The sequence below is a fragment of the Zophobas morio genome, unplaced genomic scaffold (genome assembly GCF_036711695.1).
Source record: "Zophobas morio isolate AGI-343-1 ecotype UQ-CSIRO unplaced genomic scaffold, CSIRO_AGI_Zmor_V1 ptg000010l, whole genome shotgun sequence".
In the NCBI taxonomy this organism is placed as follows: Eukaryota; Metazoa; Arthropoda; class Insecta; order Coleoptera; family Tenebrionidae; genus Zophobas; species Zophobas morio.
In genome coordinates, this window is record NW_026972115.1 from 3,185,048 (window position 1) to 3,208,833 (window position 23,786).

General features: G+C 35.4%; 1 protein-coding gene across 2 annotated transcripts in view; it reads right to left on the reverse strand.

Moving 5' to 3' along the window:
* The window catches only part of LOC135126136 (RNA-binding protein fusilli), a 99,132-nt gene that overhangs the window by 49,608 nt on the left and 25,738 nt on the right, over positions 1 to 23,786 (reverse strand). For both annotated transcript variants that reach the window (XM_064051967.1, XM_064051966.1), the window contains exon 2: positions 1,848 to 2,220. In XM_064051967.1, the coding sequence (XP_063908037.1) occupies positions 1,848 to 2,220 (373 nt within the window). The remainder of the gene's footprint in view (positions 1 to 1,847; positions 2,221 to 23,786) is intronic.

Consider the following 23,786-nt stretch of genomic DNA (forward strand, 5'->3'; position numbering starts at 1 on the left):
TCTCTTTTCTTACATAATAAAGAATTCTTTTATAATTTCTTTGGGACTCCCGAAACCCCCGTACATAACCTACTGAAGAGTTAATCCGCTATTTTCCAGACACCCGGTATACAGTCAAATCTATGCGGCCTATACCTATTTTGAAAGGGAATAAAGATATTGAAATTCCGTAGACGCCATTGTTTGTAGCTTTAAGAGTAAGTTCAATTCAGATTAGTTCCAAAATGAGCCCCAATTTCTAAGTTATTGTTATCCCCAAAAACGAATAAATTTTATTTTACTATTTTTTGAGAACCTGTGACTATCTAAATTACCATATATAGTCAAAACTATGCGGCCTTATATTTTGAAAAGGATTACAGAAATTTCGTAAACGCCATTGTTTTTAGCTTGAAGAGTAAGCTCAATTCAGATTAGTTTCAAAATTAGCTCCAATTTCTGAGATACCGTAATCCCCAAAATCGAATAAATTTTATGTTACAATTTTTGAGAACCTGTGACTATCCAAATTATTATACCGGCTGTCTGTCATTTGCCAAAATCAGTCATATCTTACCAGGTACTAGCCCCACCCACCCCCCCCTCTCTTTTTTAGAGAGTATGTGATTTGCCAAAGTAGGTCTGATTTTAGCAGATAGTAACCTCGGCCATGCGCCCTCTATTTTCTTACAGGGATCTCATTTGCCAAAATCAGTTATATCTTAGCAGGTACTAGCCCCGCCCACCCACCCTCTCGTTTATTAGAAGGTATGTGATTTGCCAAAATCGGTCTTATTTTAGCAGGTACTAGCCCCGCCCACCAGCCCTCTCTTTTCTTACATAATAAAGATTTTTTTTATAATTTCTTTGGGACTCTCGAAACCCCCGTACATAACCTATTGAAGAGATAATCCGCTATATTCCAGACACCCGGTATACAGCCAAATCTATGCGGCCTATACCTATTTTGAAAGGAAATAAAGATATTGAAATTCCGTAAAGGCCATTGTTTGTAGCTTGAAGAGTAAGTTCAATTCAGATTAGTTCCAAAATGAACGCCAATTTCGAAGTTACACTTATCCCCAAAAACGAGTAAATCTTATTTTGCTATTTTTTGAGAACCTGTGACTATCTAAATTATCATATGCAGCCAAAACTATGCGGCCTTATATTTTGAAAAGGAATAGAGAAATTTCGTAAACGCTATTGCTTTTAGCTTGAAGAGTAAGCTCAATTAAGATTATTTCCAAAATTGGCACCAATTTCTGAGTTACTATTATCGCCAAAAACGGATAAGTGAATCTTAAGGTATTTTACTATTTTTGGAGAACTTGTAACTATCTAAATTATTATATACGGTTAAAACTATGCTACTTTATATTTTGAAAAGGTATAGAGATATTGAGATTCCGTAAACGCCATTGTTCGTAGCTTAATTTAGCTTCAGAAGTCAAACACCCACATCAAGAACCGTAAATCCGCAGCATTCCCACTAGATTTTTCCGTGTAGACTATCCAAGAGCATCGCTATTTATATAAAAACGCCACCAAAGTCACTAAGTTCATACAATAAACAATGCTTTTAGCTCAGAAACACCGCCCCCGGCTGATACATCGTCACGACGTCGCTGCTTATTTAACCAATTCTCCCATTCCCACTTACTACGCAACCGACTCGATATTCCAACCACACAATCGCTGGAAGTGATACCAAGCTTTTCCATTTGACCGAAACCGCTGACAGCGGATCTACGACTTTCGCATTGTTTCGTTAATTCGCCACCGATGACGTCACGTCCAAAATCGAGCTCGCTCGAACAATCGCGTATGCGCTTGCCACCACTCACCCGCCCGCCCCCAAAGGATACATTCTAACATATCAGCTACACTCTGTGGCACCTCGTCCGCCTTCCTCGCGAACCTCGCGACTTCTTTCCTGAGGTCATGGAACGTGCTATAGTAACGCGGCAGATCAATTTCCTTCCTACATGCTTCCGGATAGAGACATTGCCTCAGCGGTAACTGTCCGTCGGTCACAAACCTGAAGCCGGCACTGTGCGGGTCGACGTGCAGGCCGCCGCAGTACGCGTCGAACTCGTTGAGGGCGTCCTCGAGCTGCCTCCCGGTGGATTTGATGAGCTCGTCGGTGAGGACCGACTCGGAGGTGAGCTGCTCGGAGAGGATGTTTTCGTTGATGTCGGCGGTTTGCGGCCTGATTGGGTACTGCTGGACGCCCACGATCTGGAACAAACGCAAATATGCAGTGCAGATGTAAGATGGAGGCGGCGGGAGGAAGGCGACCGCCACACAAAGGATAGCGGTTTTTTCAGATGGGAGTTATGATGTGTGTGGAAGGAATGTTTATTGTGGCCGGGGGTGGGATCGGATGCGGGTACGAGGATGGGAGATGCGAGATCGAGGTTTTAATTAAAGTTGTAGTGTGACAGGCGGGGGCGTCTTTTGATGGTTTTTCTTATTAGGATTTTAGAGCGGAAATTATTAAAAAAAATGACTGACAAGATGATTCCGTGAAACCGAGTCAAGCAGATGGAGCCAAGGGACATTCTACTTGTCCAGGATTCCTCGGATTTTATTCCGTTACTATAACCGTATTTCTGGTTTCCTTGTATATTTCCTCTATCCTATTAACTACACATCTGTTTGACGTTTTTTCATCATTCCGTTTACTGAGTGCTATATACCTGTTCGCAACGTGTTATTATTTTACTGAAGACCACAAAAGATCTAAAATATTTGTGTATTTTATAAACCTCAAGATTTATGGTTAAAATTAGTTATACAATAGTGTTCTGAACCGCCCTATATACCTACTAAAAAAAAATTGGGACCCCCGAGCAGGTTTCACTTTTTTAAAAAATACATTATTTTGGGGTCCCGAGAAGCTTTTACATTAAAAACAAAAACAATTGAGACCCCTGAGAAGGTTTCACATTAAAAAAAAGACATTTGTTCCCTCGAGAAGATTTAATATAGTTAAAAAAAAAGACACTTGGGGCAGTCGAGAAAGTTTTGCCTTCTATTAAAAAGAATAGTTGGGACCCCAGAGAAGGTTTCACATTAAAAAAAAATGCATTTGGGGCTCCCGGGAAGGTTTTCATTTTTAAAAAGATAGTTGGAACCCCCGAGAAGGTTTTACATATAAAAAAAAGTACATTTGGCGCCCCTAAGAAGGTTTTACATTAAAAAAAAAACATTTGTGGGCCCCGAGAAGATTTCACATAAAAAAAAGATATTTGGGGACACCGAGAAGGTTTTACATTTTTAAAGAAGACAATTGGGACTCCCGAGAAGGTTTTACAAGTTTAAAAAATACATTTGGCGCCCTCGAGAAGGTTTTACATTTTTAAAAAGACATTGTGGCCCCCGAGAAGATTTTACATTTTTAAAAAGACAGTTGCGACCCCCGAGAAGGTTTCACATATAAAAAAAAATACATTGAGCGCCCTCGAGAAGCTTTTACATTTTTAAAAAGACAATTTGCACCCCCGAGAAGGTTTCACATAAAAATAAGACATTTAGAGCCCCCGAGAAGATTTAATAATCTTAAAAAAAGACACTTGGGGCCCTCGAGAAGGTTTCGCCTTCTATCAAAGAGAACCGTTAGGACCCCTGAGAAGATTTCAGACATAACAAAAAGATATTTGGGGCCCCCGAGAAGGTTTTCATTTTTAAAAAGACAGTTGAGACCTCCGAGAAGGTTTCACATATAAAAAAGACATTTGGCGCCCCCGAGAAGGTTTTACATTTTTAAAAAAGACACTTGTGGCCCCCCAGAAGGTTTTACATTTTTAAAACAGACACTTGGGTCCCTCGAGAAGGTTCCACATATAAAAAAAAAAAACATTTAGAGCCCCCGAGAAGGTCTTACAATTTTAAAAAAGACATTTGTCGCCCCCGAGAAGATTTAATATTCTTAAAAAAAGACACTTGGGGCCCTCGAGGAGGTTTTGGTTTCTTAAAAAAAAAAAAAAACAGTTGGGACCCTTTTTTAAAGAATTTGAAAGAACTTCGGGGACCTCCAGTGTCTTTTTTCAAAGAATGTCAAGAATCTCAAATTCTCCAAGTGTCATTTTTTTTCGGGGATCTCTAGTGTCTTTTTTTTTAAGAATATCAAGAATCTCTTTGTCCCCGATTGTCTTCTTTAGAAATGAGAAAGATTTGCTGGGTCCCCTCCATATGAGATTATCAAGAATATCAAGTTCCCCAAAATGTAATTTTTTTAAGAACTTGAAAGAACCTCGAGGACTTCTAGTGAGTTTTTTTCCCCCTAAATGATAAGATTCGCAGGAGTTCCTAATGTCTTTTTTCTTGAAAAAATTTCAACTATATCAAGGATCTTTTTTTAAAAGTGTCAGAAATCTCCAGGTCGTCTTCTTTTTAAAGAATCTCAAGAATTTGAAGGTCTTCGAATGTCATTTTTTAAGGACCTGAAAGAACTTCGGGGATCTCTAGTGTCTTTTTTCCAAGAGTGTCACAAATCTCGGCAGTTCGTAGTGCCTTTTTTTTCAAGAATGTCAAGAATCTCAAGGTCCCGGATTGTCTTTTTTTTTAGGAATGAGAAAGATTCTCTGGGCCCGTTGAGTGTCTTTTTTAAAAAATGTCAAAAATTCCAAGTTCCTGACTCTATTTTTTTTAATGAATTTAAAACAAACTCGTGTACCTCCAGTGTCTTTTTTTAAGATTGTTAAGAATATCCATTTCTCCAAATGTCTTTTTTAGGAACGAGAAAAATTTTCGGGGTGCCTCTAGTGTCTTTTTTCAAAGAGTGTCGAGATTCCCAAGTTCTCAAAATGTCTTTTTTTTTAAGAGTATGAAAGAACTTTGGGGATCTCTAGTGTCTTTTTTTTTAAAGAATATCAAAAATTTCTTTGATCCGATTGTCTTCTTTCGGAATGAGAAAGATTTTCCCCTGTGTCTTTTTTAAAAAAATATAAGAATATCAAGAATATCAAGTTCCCCAAATGTAATTTTCTTAAGAACTTGAAAGAATCTCGAGGACTTCTAGTGAGTTTTTTTCCCCCTAAATGACAAGAATCGCAGGAGTTCCTAGTCTCTTTTTTTTGAAAAAACGTCAAATATCCCATGGATCTTTTTTAAACAGTGTCAAAAATCTCCACGTCCCCGATTGTCGTTTTCTAGGAATGAGAAAGATTCTCGTCTTCTTTTTAAAGAATGTCAAGGATTTGAAAGTCTTCGAATGTCATTTTTTAAGGATTTGAAAGAACTTCGGGGATCTCTAGTGTCTTTTTTCCAAGAGTGTCAAAAATCTCGGGAGTTCGTAGTGCCTTTTTTTAAAGAATGTCAAGAATGTGAAGGTCCCGGATTGTCTTTTTTCAGGAATGAGAAAGATTCTCTGGGCCCCCTTGGTGTCTTTTTTTAAAAATGTCAAATATCCCAAGGATCATCTTTCAAAGAGTGTCAAAAATCGCCAGGTCCCCGATTGTCGTTTTCTAAGAAGGAGAAAGATTCTCGTCTTCTTTTTAAAGAATGTCAAGAATTTGAAAGTTTTCGAATGTCATTTTTAAGAATTTGAAAGAACTTCGGGATTCTCTAGTGTCTTTTTTCCAAGAGTGTCAAAAATCTCGGGAGTTCGTAGTGCCTTTTTTTAAAGAATGTCAAGAATGTGAAGGTCCCGGATTGTCTTTTTTCAGGAATGAGAAAGATTCTCTGGGCCCTCTCGGTGTCTTTTTTAAAAATATCAAATATCCCAAGGATCTTTTTTTAAAGAGTGTCAAAAATCGCCAGGTCCCCGATTGTCGTTTTCTAAGAATGAGAAAGATTCTCGTCTTCTTTTTAAAGAATGTCAAGAATTTGAAAGTTTTTGAATGTCATTTTTAAGGATTTGAAAAAACTTCGGGGATCTCTGGTGTCTTTTTTCCAAGAGTGTCAAAAATCTCGGGAGTTCGTAGTGCCTTTTTTTAAAGAATGTCAAGAATGTGAAGGTCCCGGATTGTCTTTTTTCAGGAATGAGAAAGATTCTCTGGGCCCTCTTGGTGTCTTTTTTAAAAAATGTAAAAAATCACAAGTACCTGAATGTACTTTTTTTAATGAATTTAAAACAAACTCGGGGACCTCCAGTGTCTTTTTTTAAGAATATTAAAAATCTCCATTTCTCCAAATGTCTTTTTTAAGAACGAAAAAAATTTTCGGGGTTCCCCTAATGTCTTTCTCAAAGAATGTCGAGATTCTCAACTTCTCTAAATGTTATTTTTTTTAAGAGTATGAAAGAACTTCCCGAATCTCTAGTGTCTTCTTTTTAAAGAATTTCAAGAATCTCTTTGTCCCCGATTGTCTTCTTTAGGAATGAGAAAGATTTTCTCCCGTATCTTTCTTTAAAGAATATAAGAATATCAAGAATATCAAGAATATCAAGTTCTCCAAATGTTATTTTTTTAAGAACCTGAAAGGGCCGCGAGGACTTCTAGTGAGTTTTTTTTTTTTTCTAAATGACAAGCATCGCAGGAGTTCCTAGTGTCTTTTTTTTGAAAAAACGTCAAATATCCCAAGGATCTTTTTTTAAAGAGTGTAAAAAATCTCCAGGTCCCCGATTGTCGTTTTTTAGGAATGAGAAAGATTCTCGTCTTCTTTTTAAAGAATGTCAAGAATTTAAAGGTCTTCGAATGTCATTTTTTAAGGATTTGAAAGAACTTCGGGGATCTCTAGTGTCTTTTTTCCATGAGTGTCAAAAATCTCAGGAGTTCGTAGTACCTTATTTTAAAGAATGTCAAGAAGTCAAGAATCTCAAAATCCCGGATTGTCTTTTTTTTTAGGAATGAGAAAAATTCGCTGGACCCTCTTAGTGTCTCTTTTAAAAAATGTCAAAAATCTCAAGTTCCTGAATGTATTTTTTTTTTAAACAATTTAAAACAAACTCGGGAACTTCCAGTGTCTTTTTTCAAAGAATGTCGAAATTCTCAAGTTCTCCAAATGTCACTTTTTTAAGAATTTGAAAGAGCCCCGGGGACCTCTGGTGACTTTTTCTGCTAAATGCCAACAATCTTAACAGTTCCTAGTGTCTTTGTCTTTAAAGAACGTATAACATCTCGAGGATCCTAGTGTCTTGTTTTAAAGAATTTTTTGAGAGAATGTTAAGATTCTCAAGGTGTTCGAATGTCATTTTTTTCGCGTGGTGGGGTAATAAAAAAATTGTAATGACGACATAAACATAGATAATGCACGCTGCCAGAGAAAAAGAGAAAAATGGGAAGAAAAAAAACCGAAAGGACAAGTCTGGTATCGAGAGCTTCTAAGATTCTTTAAACTCTTTTAGAAAAAAAAATATCGGGGGCCACTGGGTGTAGTATCAGTCTTTACAGACCAGTTCGAAAAAAAGTACAAGCTCGAAAGTAAGAAAAAAATGACACCAATAACCACAAAACCAAAAAATCTGAACCCGTTCGAAATTTTTCCGCGCAGCATTTCATTTCTGCAGAAAATATTCCACGAGACCTAGGAGCGCTCGTTGTACGCAAATAATCCTGTTACAAAAACAACATTTACATAAATAACGTTGAATGCGTTGAATTTATAATAAAATAGTGCACGTCGTCCTCCATCATGGGAAATTACATTAATTTATTTGCGTCTTCGTACTGTCACGACTACATTGTAAACAAAGTTTTACACTTAAAAAAAAACGAAAGGTAAATAACGCGATAAAAAAAAGTGCAGAAATGTGTACAAGTTGAAACAAACAACGCGATATCGCAAATGTCGAAAGAATCGCCTGTTACTCAATACCAATCGAAAGTAGCTAGTTAAAACTAGTTTTAATTTCACCCCCAAATTTAGCATTGGAAAAATGTATTCATCACTGCTCTTTCATCTGCCTCATTATAACCGAGCCAAACACATTAGAATGCACACACGTAATCGCTAATTTTTTCTCCACGTCACCTCGTTCTCTTCCGTCCATAATTAATAATCCCGAGCTATTTTTCCCACACGCGTCACGCGCCTATTTTTAGCCCAAAACCCGAAACCCTGCTCCGAATTCCCATGCAAATCTCAGCCCGATCCTATTTTCCATACAAGCGCCATTATAATTTCAAACAGCTCACTTTTGTTTATTGTTGACGCGGCATCCGACACAATGCGTTTAAAACGAGACCGGCGATTTCCTTTCTGTTTTTAGCTCATTAATAAGTGAAAAAGACACAGAACGGATATCCTCTCCATTGCAACACGAATCCCGAAACCACGAAATGCGTCGGATTCCTCCGCAATTATTTACTACGGTTTGGGAAAAAGTCGCCTGTCACGGTTGAACTAAAATCGGTCATTACCGATCTGTACTATAACCCGGAGCCCGAAAATGGGAAAGTGGAAGTCTTTGCATGACAAAACGTCTTTCATTGTCTCGGTAAATACCCGCGGCCTTGACTCCTCAAATTACTGTATTTTCAATATTACATAATTTGTTTTCGACGAGGTAACTCCGTTTGCTAAATACAGTGTATCTGGGGAAAAATTGGCGCTGATCACGATATGGTTAACGACTTCCCGGGCGGCCGAGAAGGGAAACATTGAGTGATTTTAATGATGGGTTGGCGAGGGAGCGTCGAATTCAAAAATGGATATTAGGTGTTATTCACACCATACGCACAATTATGACATTATGCAATTATCGAAGGAGCGCTTTTTGTTTAATGCAGTTTAATTGTTCTTGATAGCGTAATTGTGATAATAGGGTGATAATAATTAAAGTGTTTATAACCAATTTATCACCGAGAAACTCGTTTTGCTTGTGCCTTTTTTACGGGCCCAAGGTTTTCCGACCTGCGATGACGCTGGTGGTAATTGTTAGTTTTCTTGGGTAATCGATGATAAAAAGCGTAATGGTCGGAATCGGACGTGTGTTTATTGATTGATGATTACTGCGGTGGCTATAATTACAACCACATAATTTTGTTGACGAGAACGACCACGAAACTTTTGTGTTTTTAATTCCTAAGTGGGTATTTACCGAAATGACTGAGTCCGAGTGTGATAAATTATTTAACAATTTTTTGGGGGTCCAGATTCCCAAAGACGTAAAGGGAAATAAAACATGTTAATTATTTAAATGTCGTAAGTTATTTGCTCGATTAATATTTATTTGTGTTAATGAAACGAGACTTTTTCAAGCTCAAAAATTGGCCTGAATTAACAAAAACGATTTTCAAGTTTTGACTTCTGTTAAAAAAATTTCAAACAGAAGAACGATATAAAACGCAGAAACACAAAGGAATGTGTAAAAATTCTCATCTTTGTTTAGTAAATAATTGCTCTTTTGTTTTCGAGTAGCCTTTCTCGCGAGATTTATTGCCACAAAAAATGAAAAACTGTAAATGAGTACCTACCGATTACTCTGAAAAGTACTCGAGGCATCAGCATGCGTTGGGCAAAGTCGCCAGCTACTCCTCACGATTTTAGATTAGGAAAAGCGTGATAGATTTGCTATCGAAATTTTGGCAAAGTGGGTCATAATTAGAAGTCACAAACAGATATATCAGATCTGATAATCACAAGGCAACCAGACTACGTCAGTTTTAGGTAAACACTTATAGAAAGTCAAGATTTAAAGTTTTTTCAGTTCCTTCAATTAAAACGTCGAGGATCTTTTCTGTCAAAAAACTCACTATTTAAATAAATTTTAGCAATTTGCTAATTAAAAAAACAACAAAACATAAACAAGTACCACAGTGACATGACAATTATAGCTACCATGACCTATATTTTTAGTTGCATATCATTTACAAGTTATATGCAGAAAAATCTACAGGTCATGCTACCCATTATTGTTATCTACTTTAAATGCATTTAATGCAGCAACTGGATATAACAAGCCCTCAATCATAAATAATAAATATGTGAAACATACTCCTATTTTGTAAAAATATTCATTGCACATTCCACTTTTTTAATGATTATTATTATTCTCGAGTTTGATGAAAAATGCAGGGTTACAAATTCTAGAGTGAAAATACTTTAAGAAGAGCACGACTCAATAGACGGGGAAGGACACTGCATTCGTCATTCCATTTCGTAATTTCTTCATGACGTTTGGCAAATAATACGCCACTAGCCACACAGTAAGTAACAAACTCAACAGGTCCTTCTCAGAGTATCTCGACTCTACTAGGCTACTTGTAGAGTCCAGATAAAAAATCATTTTGTTAAAAAAATATCGAAACATGCTAGATTCATTTTATTTGGCAATTATGTGGACAACTATGAAAACACCAACCTTGCGGTAAATCAGATGAAAAAGTGACGACGTGAATGTACAGGGTGTTCATTGAAGATGCGTCAAAAAGATTTTTTGTCGTTGGATGATTTTCAGGAAGATTGTATCAAAGATACAGAGTGATTAAAACTTTTGGAAAGAAAATAATACATAATCAATTCATATTACATCTGAAGATTCCTAATCCACAAAACTGTTGAAAATAACTACCATCAAATTAATCAATTTATTTTGGAAGTAGCCATGCGCAATATTTGTTAATGAAGGTCACCCCTCTAAGGTAGGCTATTAACTATTTTAGTTTGACAGATGACCTTACCATTGACACTGGGAACTTACCATCGATGAATTATTTAAAATGATTTTCCGCAACACAAAAGTAGGAACCATTTTCCGAGTATAAAGAATGTCAGAGACCTCCGAAATTTTGTTTTTGAAAATTTTTTAAACAATTTCAGAAGCTCACGACATTTTACTTTTGAAAGATTTTAAAGAATCTCAGGGACTCAGGACGTTTTATTTTTCAAAAGGGGTTTAAAGAATCTCAAGGATCCCTGTTTTTGTTTTTGAATCAGTTTAAAGAATCTCATGGGTTTCCAACATTTTTTTTTTTTTTCTTAAAAAGGTTTAAAGAATCTCAGGGGCTCTCTGAAAGTGGGTAAAGAATTTCAGACGTTTCTAGTGTTTTGTTTTTGAAAGAGTTTAAAGAATCTCAGGCGCACAAGACGATTTACTTTTGAAGAGATTTAAAAATTCAGAGGAGTTCCCGATGTTTTATTTTTGAAGAGTTTTAAAGAATCTCAGAGGCTCTCGACGTTTCATTTTTGAAAGGGTCTAAAGAATCTCAGGGGCTCTGGACGTTTTATTTTTGAAGAAGTTTAAAGAATCTCCAGGGCTCTCAACGTTTTATTTTTGAAGAGGTTTAAAGAATCTCAGAGGCTCCCGACGTTTTATTTTTGAAGAGACTTAAAGAATCTCAAGGGCTCAGGACGTTTTATTTTTGAAGAGGTTTAAAGAATCTCAGAGGCTCCCGAAGTTTTATTTTTGAAGAGGTTTAAAGAATCTCAAGGGCTCCTGCCGTTTTATTTTTGAAAGAGATAAGGAATCTCAGGGGCTTAGGACGTTATATTTTTGAAGAGGTTTAAAGAATCTCAGGTGCTTCTGATGTTTTATTTTTGAAAGGGTCTAAAGAATCTCAGGAGCTCTGGACGTTTTATTCTTGAAGATATTTAAAGAATCTCAGGGCTCTCAACGTTTTATTTTTGAAGAGGTTTAAAGAATCTCAGAGGCTTCCGACGTTTTATTTTTGAAGAGGTTTGAAGAATCTCAAGGGCTCAGGACGTTTTATTTTTTAAAGAGATAAAGAGTCTCAGGGGCTTAGGACGTTTTATTTTTGAAGAGGTTTAAAGAATCTCAAGGGCTCCCGACGTTTTATTTTTGAAGAGGTTTAAAGAATCTCAGGGGCTCAGGACGTTTTATTTTTGAAGAGGCTTAAAGAATCTCATGGCCTCAGGACGTTTTATTTATGAAGAGGTTTAAAGAATCTTAAGGGCTCAGGACGTTTTACTTTTGAAAGAGATATAGAGTCTCAGGGGCTTAGGACGTTTTATTTTTGAAGGGGTTTAAAGAATCTCAAGGGCTCCCGACGTTTTATTTTTGAAGAGGTTTAAAGAATCTCAGGGGCTCAGGACGTTTTATTTTTGAAGAGGTTTAAAGAATCTCAAGGGCTCAGGACGTTTTATTTATGAAGAGGTTTAAAGAATCTCAGAGGCTCCCGAAGTTTTATTTTTGAAAAGGTTTAAAGAATCTTAAGGGCTCAGGACGTTTTTTTTTTTGAAAGAGATAAAGAGTCTCAGGGGCTTAGGACGTTTTATTTTTGAAGAGGTTTAAAGAATCTCAAGGGCTCCCGACGTTTTATTTTTGAAGAGGTTTAAAGAATCTCAGGTGCTCAGGACGTTTTATTTTTGAAGAGGTTTAAAGAATCTCAAGGGCTCCTGCCGTTTTATTTTTGAAAGAGATAAAGAATCTCAGTGGCTTAAGACGTTTTATTTTCGAAGAGGTTTAAAGAATCTCAAGGGCTCAGGACGTTTTATTTTTGAAGAGGTTTAAAGAATCTCAAGGGCTCCTGCCGTTTTATTTTTGAAAGAGATAAAGAATCTCAGGGGCTTCGGACGTTTTATTTTCGAAGAGGTTTAAAGAATCTCAAGGGCTCAGGACGTTTTATTTTTGAAGAGGTTTAAAGAATCTCAAGGGCTCCCGACATTGTACTTTTGAAGAGGTTCGAAGAATCTCAGGGGCTCTGGACGTTTTATTTTTGAAGAAGTTTAAAGAATCTCAAGAGTCCCTAATGTTTTTTAAGAGCTTAAAAAATCTTAGGAACTCCCGATGTTACTTCTGCAAAAGTCTAAAAAATCTCAAGGGGTTCTAAAGTTTTGTTTTCGAAAACACTCTCAGGAGTTTTAGGGGTTCCTACTGTTTTTTCTCAAACTTATAGACTTGTGAAGTTCAGTCAGTGCGGCATTTTTTAATCACCCTGTATATATCTGAATGGATTTTTTTTAATAATAAAACTACTAATTACGATGTTCACTTGGAACACCTGGTGAAAAAAAGCTAGATTTTGGTTTTGAAATTTTCAACACGATATTTGCAACATCAAACGAGTTTTTAACTACAAAACAGAAAAAACAAAGATCTCATTTTGAACTGACTAATTTTTTGCAGTGAATATAATTATAATTTTAAAAAATACAATTTTAAGAAAAAATTTGCTGCTTTAGTTGCTCTGAAGAGGTCAAACTTGTCTCTGAGTAGTCTTCACTTCTGTGCTAACGGCTCCAGTGATCAATCATCTTATTTGCATCTATTGTATCTCAAATTAGTTGGCCTTCTTCTATTTTAAAAACTGAATACAAATTTATTTAAATTTAAAATTTAATCATGTAAACTTTCGCAATGTTGACGCAAGTCGTTAAAATACGAAAAGAAAATAATATAAATTATGAAATTAAATTAATTTGACGGAATTATCACATTCGAGCCAAAAGTCAAATAAAATTAATTCTGTTAATGTCAACGAAATGATTATCGAATTCCGAGAGTAACACAAAATTGTTAGTTCTAAAATAAAACTAGATAGCACGCAATAGCGTTTTTAGCCGCGACGGTAATTTCAATAATGACGGCTAACAAAAACAGCATGCATTATGAACACCCGTTATCTCTTCTTACATAATAATTAGGGGAAAAATGAAAAATACTTACATCAGAGCATCAGATAACATTGTGTATTGTTTTTACAAACTTGTCAATACAAAACAAAAGTTCATGTGTACTTTAACACTTGCGTATTCAGTCGTAGGTACTTAGTTTTATCAAAAAATCCCCTTATCTTGTTTGTAAAAAATCAAATCTCGCAATTTTTACGACGACTCAAGAATTAACGGCGCTAAATTTTTTACTCGATGTGGAACACCGCATGAGTGACGTCCAAACAAAATTATCTTCCATTACACACTGATTTAATTTATTAATTGCAACACACTTATCAATAAGTAAACAAATGTTTTATTTACGCTTGGTGATTCATGGACACTGGAGAAATCGGCGAGAAAAACTACAACCACTGATCTACCACAACAAGATTTCTCTGTACACTATACACAGTTGCCAGATTTTATTACGCAAAATACGGGCGAAAATTTATTATTACCACCATCCCGGCACCACTGTGGGTACCATGCCCAAAACGGGCCGCAGCGAAATTATCACCCGGCTCACCATAAATAATAAACATGTCATCGCGCCTCACCGCACAAGAACTTATTAATGGCCTCCTCTGCATCATAAATTAGCCGTAGAAAGGCTTCCGAAAAAAGTCTTCTGCAAGACTTAATCACAGACTCGACAAAAAGAGAACCGTTCTTCGGCAAGAAATCGATTAATAATCGGACATTTGGAAAGTTGCTCCAGTCCTAGACGAAATTTTTGAAAACCGTACATTAATCAAAATTTTTGCACAACCAAATGTCACCTAGTTGTTCTTGTACGACTTTGATGATGGTTACGGACAAAAGTAACAGTAGCCGCCGCGCTCTCCAGACCTGGTGTCTAGTGACACTCGAAAAATGCCCACACCTTTATCAACGTCGTCGGATAAGATCACTATTTTTGAAAATGTTAGTTAGTCTAACCTTGCGGTCAAAGCGGTGTGGTAATCGCTGGATAAAAACAATGGGTTTGAGTTCAGTGCGGCCACGTGGATTTCACCTAATTAGTCCAAACGAGTTTAAAAAGTTCAGCCAATTAATAAGGATGTTTGTGTAAAGAAAATATCAATTAAATTAGACATGGTGTTTAAAATTTGCATAAAGCGAGAATATAGAAAGTACAAACATTAGTGTAACTAGTGTTATGGATTTAGTGCGATAATCGTACCATTTATTAATTGCTGTACAGACAGCACACCTGTACCCACATTATGTGTGTGGGTTTTGAAATGTTATTTTATGGATGTTGGAAATAATTTACCTCAGTACACATTTTCTGAGTGTGTTGCTGGCCGCTCTGACCTAGTAAATCCAGTCCAGGAGAATAAATACGCTCATTTTTTCCGCAGTGTTTAATTGATGGGGTTTCTTTGTAAATTTGAAAGTGTTGTTGACTCAATGCCAATACCATTTTCGATCTTGGTGGAATTGTGAAGTAACAGACTGCAGCACAACGCCAATAAAACTGAAGCGGGTCGATCATTGGCTGCGACTGGCGCGAATGGAGCGCGATTGGTAATTAAAGTGGTGTAAAATTTCATGTGGGTGGTTTTTATCTTTGGAAAATTGATCCGATTGGTTGGGGAAGTTTGTGTGTCCTGAATTAGCTTCCATGGCGATTAATAAGTATCGAAATTTTATTTGTATTTTTACCGACTTACACAACTGTAATTTGCGTAGATTATCCGGGAAATTTTCATGGAATAGTTTTATATTTTTAGAGATAATTGTTTCGGTGTTAGGTAAAAGATAAATTTAATGACACATTGAGTCATATATGTACTAAAATGAAGTTCAAAGTTTTATAGAGCTGCTTTTAATAATAATAGATAACTTATTAAGTTCACCATAAATTTTAGAAAATACACTATGGGGACTTTTTAAAATGTTTTAGCAAAAATAAAACGTCGAGAAAAAATGTGATTTTTTAAACTAATCCAAAAACAAAACACTGTGAAATTCTTTAAAATGTTTTCAAAAATAAAAGTTAGGAAACTGGGATTCTTGAAACCGCTTTATAAATAAAACGTCCTGAGCCCTTGAGATTCTTTAATTAAACTTTTTCAAAAATAAAACATTGGGACCCCTGAGATTCTTTAAACCTCTTCATAAATAAAACGTCCTGAGCCCTTGAGATTCTTTAAACCTCTTCATAGATAAAACGTCCTGAGCCCTTGAGATTCTTTAATTAAACTTCTTCAAAAATAAAACATTGGGACCCCTGAGATTCTTTAAACCTCTTCATAAATAAAACGTCCTGAGCCCTTGAGATTCTTTAAACCTCTTCACGAATAAAACGTCCTGAGCCCTTGAGATTCTTTAATTAAACCTCTTCAAAAATAAAACGTCTGCGGAGCCTGAGATACTTTAAACCTCTTCAAAAATAAAACATTGGGAGCCATGAGATTCTTTAAACCTCTTCATAAATAAAACGTCCTGAGCCCTTGAGATGCTTTAAACGTCTTTATAAATAAAACGTCCTGAGCCCTTGAGATTCTTTAAATAAACCTCTTCAAAAATGAAACGTCGGGGGCCCCTGAGATACTTTAAACCTCTTCATAGATAAAACGTCCTGAGCCCTTGAGATTCTTTAATTGAACCTCTTCAAAAATAAAACATTGGGACCCCTGAGATTTTCTAAACCTCTTCATAAACAAAACGTCCTGAATCCCTGAGATTCTTTAAACCTATTTATAAATAAAACGTCCTGGGCCCTTGAGATTCTTGAATTAAACCTCTTCAAAAATAAAACGTCTGGGGCCTCTGAGATACTTTAAACCTCTTCAGAAATAAAACGTTGGAAGTCCCTGAGATTCTTGGCCCTTTCAAAAATAAAACGTTGAGAGCCCTGAGATTCTTTAAACCTCTTCAAGAATAAAACATTGGGACCCCTGAGATTCTTTAAAGCTCTTCATAAATAAAACGTCCTGAGCCCTTGAGATTCTTTAAACCTTTTCATAGATAAAACGTCCTGAGCCCTTGAGATTCTTTAATTAAACCTCTTCAAAAATAAAACATTGTGACCCCTGAGATTCTTTAAACCTCTTCATAAATAAAACGTCCTGAACTCCTGAGATTCTTTAAACCTCTCTATTAATAAAAAGTCCTGGGCCCTTGAGATTCTTTAATTAAACCTCTTCAAAAATAAAACGTTGGGAGCCCTGAGATTCTTTAAACCTCTTCAAGAATAAAACGTTCTGAACCCCTGAGATTGTTTAAACCTCTTCATAGATAAAACGTCCTGAGCCCTTGAGATTCTTTAATTAAACCCCTTCAAAAATAGAACGTTGGGAGCTCCCGAGATTCTTTAAACTCCTTCAAAAACAAAAAACTAGGGACGCCTGACATTCTTGGCCCATTTCAAATATAGAACGTCACGAGCCTCTGAGATTCTTTAAACCTCTTCAAAAATAAAACGTCCTGAGCCCTTGAGATTCTTTAAACTTCTTCATAAATAAAACGTCCTGAGCCCTTGAGATTCTTTAATTAAACGTCTTCAAAAATAAAACATTGGGACCCCTGAGATTCTTTAAACCTCTTCATAAATAAAACGTCCTGAGCCCTTGAGATTCTTTAATTAAACCTCTTCAAAAATAGAACGTTGGGAGCTTCCGAGATTCTTTAAACTCCTTCAAAAACAAAAAACTAGGGACGCCTGAGATTCTTGGCCCATTTCAAATATAAAACGTAACGAGCCTCTGAGATTCTTTAAACCTCTTCAAAAATAAAACGTCCTGGGCCCTTGAGATTCTTGGCCCTTTCAAAAATAAAACGTTGAGAGCCCTGAGATTCTTTAAACCTCTTCAAGAATAAAACATTGGGACCCCTGAGATTCTTTAAAGCTCTTCATAAATAAAACGTCCTGAGCCCTTGAGATTCTTTAAACCTTTTCATAGATAAAACGTCCTGAGCCCTTGAGATTCTTTAATTAAACCTCTTCAAAAATAAAACATTGTGACCCCTGAGATTCTTTAAACCTCTTCATAAATAAAACGTCCTGAACTCCTGAGATTCTTTAAACCTCTCTATTAATAAAAAGTCCTGGGCCCTTGAGATTCTTTAATTAAACCTCTTCAAAAATAAAACGTTGGGAGCCCTGAGATTCTTTAAACCTCTTCAAGAATAAAACGTTCTGAACCCCTGAGATTGTTTAAACCTCTTCATAGATAAAACGTCCTGAGCCCTTGAGATTCTTTAATTAAACCCCTTCAAAAATAGAACGTTGGGAGCTCCCGAGATTCTTTAAACTCCTTCAAAAACAAAAAACTAGGGACGCCTGACATTCTTGGCCCATTTCAAATATAAAACGTCACGAGCCTCTGAGATTCTTTAAACCTCTTCAAAAATAAAACGTCCTGAGCCCTTGAGATTCTTTAAACTTCTTCATAGATAAAACGTCCTGAGCCCTTGAGATTCTTTAATTAAACGTCTTCAAAAATAAAACATTGGGACCCCTGAGATTCTTTAAACCTCTTCATAAATAAAACGTCCTGAGCCCTTGAGATTCTTTAATTAAACCTCTTCAAAAATAGAACGTTGGGAGCTTCCGAGATTCTTTAAACTCCTTCAAAAACAAAAAACTAGGGACGCCTGAGATTCTTGGCCCATTTCAAATATAAAACGTAACGAGCCTCTGAGATTCTTTAAACCTCTTCAAAAATAAAACGTCCTGAGCCCTTGAGATTCTTTAAACTTCTTCATATATAAAACGTCCTGAGCCCTTGAGATTCTTTAATGAAACGTCTTCAAAAATAAAACATTGGGACCCCTGAGATTCTTTAAACCTCTTCATAAATAAAACGTCCTGAACCCCTGACATTCTTTAAACCTCTTTAAAAATAAAACGTCCTGAGCCTTCGAGATTCTTTAAACTCTTTCAAAAACAAAAAACTAGGGATCCCTGAGATTCTTGGCCACTTTCAAAAAGAAAACGTTGGGAAACCCTAAGATTCTTTAAACCTCTTCAAAAATATACCGTCCTTTAAACTCTTTCAAAAACAAGGCACTAGGGACCCTTGAGATTCTTTAAACCTCTTCAAAAATAAAACGTTGAGAGCCCATGAGATTATTTAAACTGATTCAAAAACAAAAAACTAGGGCTACTTGAGATTCTTATTCCCTTTCAAAAATAACGTCGGGAGCCCCTGAGATTCCTTAAACTCTTTCAAAATTAAAACCAGGTACCCCTAAGATCTTTTAAAACATGTTCAAAAACATAACGTTTAGCCCCTTTCAAAAATAAAACAGATTCTTTAAACCTCTTCAAAATTAGTACGTCGGGAGCCCATGAGATGCTTTAAAGTTTTTCGAAAATAAAACGTCCTAAGCCACTGAGATTTTTTAAACTGATCCAAAAACAAAACTGAAACTCTTTCAAACATTTTTAAAAACAAAACTAAGATTCTTAATAGTCTTTCAAAACTCTGAGAATCTCTAAGCTCTTTCAAAAAGAAAAATCGGTGTCATTGTGTTTTTTAATCACCCTGTAGACAGAAGCTCCTTTGCCCTTGAAGCACAAAAGACAGAAAGATTAAATAGAAAATAAACAATAATAAAAGACAATAATAAAAATTAAGTTAAAACTATATTGTTTTTGATACAGAGCTCTAGAAGTTTCTAATTATGGTGTTGGAACTTATTTAAAAAATGTGTTTGAAATTGTAAAACTTTGACTGTTTAAGTTTAAAAACCCTGACTTTAATTAATTGTCAGGAAAATTATTTGTATCTGGAAGCTTTAATATTAATTATTATTAATGGCTCAGATTTTTAAAATTACAAGAGCTCCTACTTTTTGATGCTAAAACTTCCGTACTAAGTTTATAATCTGAGGTTTTTAATTTCGCAAATTCGACATTAATTTCCAAAATTCACCTCTGGATCTGAAAAGTTTAGGTTTAATCCCAGAGTTTTTATATTAACTTTTGGAGACCGATTTTTTTATTAAAGCTCGAATGTTCTAATTCTGGGTATGGAACTGATTTAAAAAAATCTATTAGGTATAAACTGAAATAGCTTCTTGAATAACGATTTTATTAATCTAAAGATTTGGAATATTTTAAGTTCTAAAGTTTTTTAATTTTAATTTAAAAAATGCTATTTTAAATTTCGGAGCTTTGATATTGACCGTAAAAGCTTCGATTTCGGAATTTCCGTTATTTTAATAAAATTTCGGAATTCGAAATGAGGATTATTTTGCACAAAAACGATGAAGTTTTTGCATTTTAATTCCGATTAATCCCAATAAAATATTTTAAATTGTAAAATTTGCATAATTATTACGCTTAAACACTGGTAGTGCAAATTTGGAATGTTCATGTTGAAATTTCAACTTTTCAAAGCTGTTTTCTTGAAATATTCCCTAATATTCTTAATAATTCCTGGATTTCTAATGAAGACTGTGGTTTTTGCGTTTGATAAGTATGTACAGTTGGCGAATGTAAACACGCATCCTAACACAACAAACACAGCTTCTTCAACACCTAGAAAAAATTTCCCTCTACCTGTCCCGTTACCATAACATTTGCACAAGCGTAGAAAAACTCTTCCGTACCTCTCCGCACACAAACCACTTGCGAAACGACAACAGTAAATTGAATTTGAACAACACATTAAAATCGAAATTACCCAGCGTTTTTCTTTTTTTCCCCTCGACCTTTGCATTTGAAAAAAGCCACCAAACTGGTTAAGTAATTATCCGCCAAGGCGCTTCAAGTAAGTCATTACTTAACAGCAGAAGGGACCAGTTGCGCAATTAGCAACAAATTGCGGCACCAAAACCCATCCAAAATCCGCTCCCAGTAAACAAACCGCGAACCTCCTAATTAGTGCTAATTATGCCATTACCTCCAAACCATCCCCTGCCCCCAATTTCACGTCAGACTTGCTTTTTCGCCGTATTTACGCTCAGCGGCGTGCATCTAACGACACCATTACCATTTCGAGCCGTTTTCCTCCAATTACGAAATACCGATTTTGAGTTATGGGCGCTCGGGCCACATCCTGCCGATTATTATTCAAAATCGATGCCTAATTAGGAACGATAGCGCTAATGCTTCCTCTGTTCGAAATGCTCCCAGGACAGTTAAGAGCTAATAAATTATTTAACGGAGAACCGGTTCCCGAATTTAATTGAAAGTTCGAGCGTACGATGGATTTCGAAAACGTGAACCGTTCGTCTAGTGCGTCGTTGCGTCAATTGCTGGACTTTTTTATTTATTGTTATTAATAGAAAAACTAGTTCTTTGCGTGTCCTTGGGGCTGCATTACTGGAATGACTTCATTATTTGGTTTGGCTTGAGGTCGAAATGCAATTATCGGGTGCTGGGATGGAGAAAACGGTAATAATTTTGTTGGAGGGGAGAAACGGTCTGTTTTTGCGTCACTCGAATTTGTAGGAATGCAAGCTTTTTTAATAAGTTCCAGTTTTCGTATAATTAAATGGAGGAATTATTATTAATGATTATAGTTGGAGTACAACGGTAATTTCAGGTTTGCAGTGGATAGAAATGAGGAGGAAATAGCAAGGTGGCGTGGTTTTTTCAAACAAATTAAACATAAAAAAAATATGGAATTTCTTGGGTTCTAATTCCAAAAATACGAACCTATAAATTTTAACAGTGTGTAAATTTACACAAATTTGTAAATATTGTTTGTCCATTAAAAACTTTTTTTTTAATTTATAGATTTTCTGTGAAGGCAGCTATTCTTATACCAGCTTAAATTTTTTCTCTAAATTACACCATTTGTGTCATTATTATGAGAATAATTAACAGGATTTTTATTTCTTAAAATTTTTTAGCAATGGAAGGGCCAAAAAAACGCAATTAAGTTATTTTCAAAATTAGCGACGTAACTTTTTGTGAAAAGATAAATAAAAGTAGGCGCTTTGTTGAGATATAAATAAAATTTAATCTGATTATACAAAGTGTTCATAAAAAAATATTCCAATTTTCAAATATCGATTTTTCAGTTTTTTAAACATGTTTTTTGAATACGAAAAAATAGATCTCCCGTTGGTCTGTTCCTCTGTCTGTCTATCTGTTGGTCGTCTGTATCGATTTTTATTAAACTAACTCCAAAACCACTGGATCCATTGTTATACGGTGCCACCTCAAAATTTTGCGTAGTAAATAATATTTAAATTTTACAAAATGACATATTCCTTGTTCTTTTGATCTGGCTGATATACAAGGTGGTAATTTTTTTGTCTTGCAAGCGGGAACAGACATGATAATTAGAGTCATGATTTACAAAATATATTGTAAGAATTTATTTTTTTTATAAACACTCTCTATATTAAGTTTTCATCCTTTGACAGACCTAGGGGCGGAGCCTAATTGCAAAATCCATATTTCCTTATAAACAATTACCATTTTAAACGTATTTTAACATTCTAAGAATAAAAAAATCATCACAATTGATACGAGGTGGGTGGGCGGGCTTTATATTTTGCTTTTTTTCTTAATATACATACTTAGTATTCTTTGAACAACACGATACTCAAAAACATGTTTTTAATTTCACGCAAAGACACAAGTATTTTGCAGTTAAGCTCCGCCCCACTTGGTTCACGGCGAATAAAAAAATCATCAAAATTGAGATAGGGCGGGTGGGCGGGCTTACGTTTTGCCTTTTTGTTTTACTATGTGTAGACTTCTTTTCACAACATGAAACTTAAAATGTGTTTAAAATGGAAAATTTGTATATGAAATGTCGATTTTGCATTTAGGTTCCGCTCTATAACTGCAAATTCCATATTTCCTTGCAACAATGTACCATTTTTACCATGTTCTAAGTTTCTTTTTGTGAAAATATGGCCATGTATATTGTATATAAGAATATTAACAAAAAAAAGGCCAAATATAAGCCCCGCCCACCCGCCCTATCTCAATTGTGATGATCTATTTTATTCCAATTTTCAAATATCGATATTTCAGTTTTTTTAAACAGAACATCCTGTATTTTATTACTGCAGTTTATTCTGCATTTTGTTCTCTTTTTTATTCATGTAGATGTTTCCTGCCACTTTCATGTTTTCTCGACATTTCGTGACTCCTAGAATACGAAAAAATATATCTCCCGTTAGTTTGTTCTTCTGTCTGCTATCTGTTGGTCGTCTGTTTCGCTTTTTATTAAAGTATCTCCAAAACTACTGGATTAATTGTTGTACGGCGCCTCTTCAAAATTTTGCGTAGTAAATAGGTACTATTTAAATCTTATAAAATGACATATTCCTGTGTACTTGTTCTTTTGATTTGGTTGATATACAAGGTGGTAATTTTTTTGTCTTGCAAGCGGGAACAAACATGATAATTTAAAGTCATGATTTGCAAAATATACATATTGTAAGATTTTAATTTTTTTTATAAACACTCTGTATATTAAGTTTTCATCCTTTGACAGACCTAGGGGCGGAGCCTAATTGCAAAATGCAAAGAAACAAGTATTTTGCAGTTAAACTCCTCCCCACTTGGTTCACGGCGAATAAAAACATCATCACAATTGAGATAGGGCGGGTGGGCGGGCTTATATTTTGCCTTTGTGTTTTAATATGTGTAGACTTCTTTTTACAACATGAAACTTAAAATATGTTTAAATGGAAAATTTGTATAAGGAAATATCGATTTTGCATTTAGGTTCCGCTCTATAATTGCAAATTCCATATTTTCTTGTAACAGTGTACCATCTTAACCATGTTCTAAGTTTCTTGTTGTGAAAAGATGGCTATGTATATAAAAAAGGCAAAATATAAGCCCCGCCCACCCGCCCTCTCTGAATTCTAATGATTTTTTTATTCATCGTGAGCCAAAAAGGCGGAGCTTAACTGCAAAATCCTTATTTCTCTACAAGAATTAAAAAACGTGTTTTTGTGTATCGTGTTGTTAAAATAATACTATGTGTATTAACTAAAGAGCAAGCCAAAAATTATGCCCCACCCATATCCCTCCCAAGCTGAATTGTGACGAAATATAAGCTACGCCCACCTGCCCTATCTCAATTGTGATGATTTATTTTATTCGTCGTAAGCTGAGAGGTGGAGCTTTATTGTAAAATCCTTATTTTTCTACGAGAAATGACCATGTGAAATAAGTTCGTAAGTAATCGTGTTATGCAAAGAAAACTAAATGCATTAATTAAAAAAGAAAACCAAAATTAAAGCCAAAGATTAAGTCCCACCCATACCTGCCTTGATCTAAATAGTAATGAAGTTTTCATCCTTTGACAGAACTAGGGGAGGAGCCTAATTGCAAAATCCATGTTTCCTTATAAAAATTTATCATTTTAAAC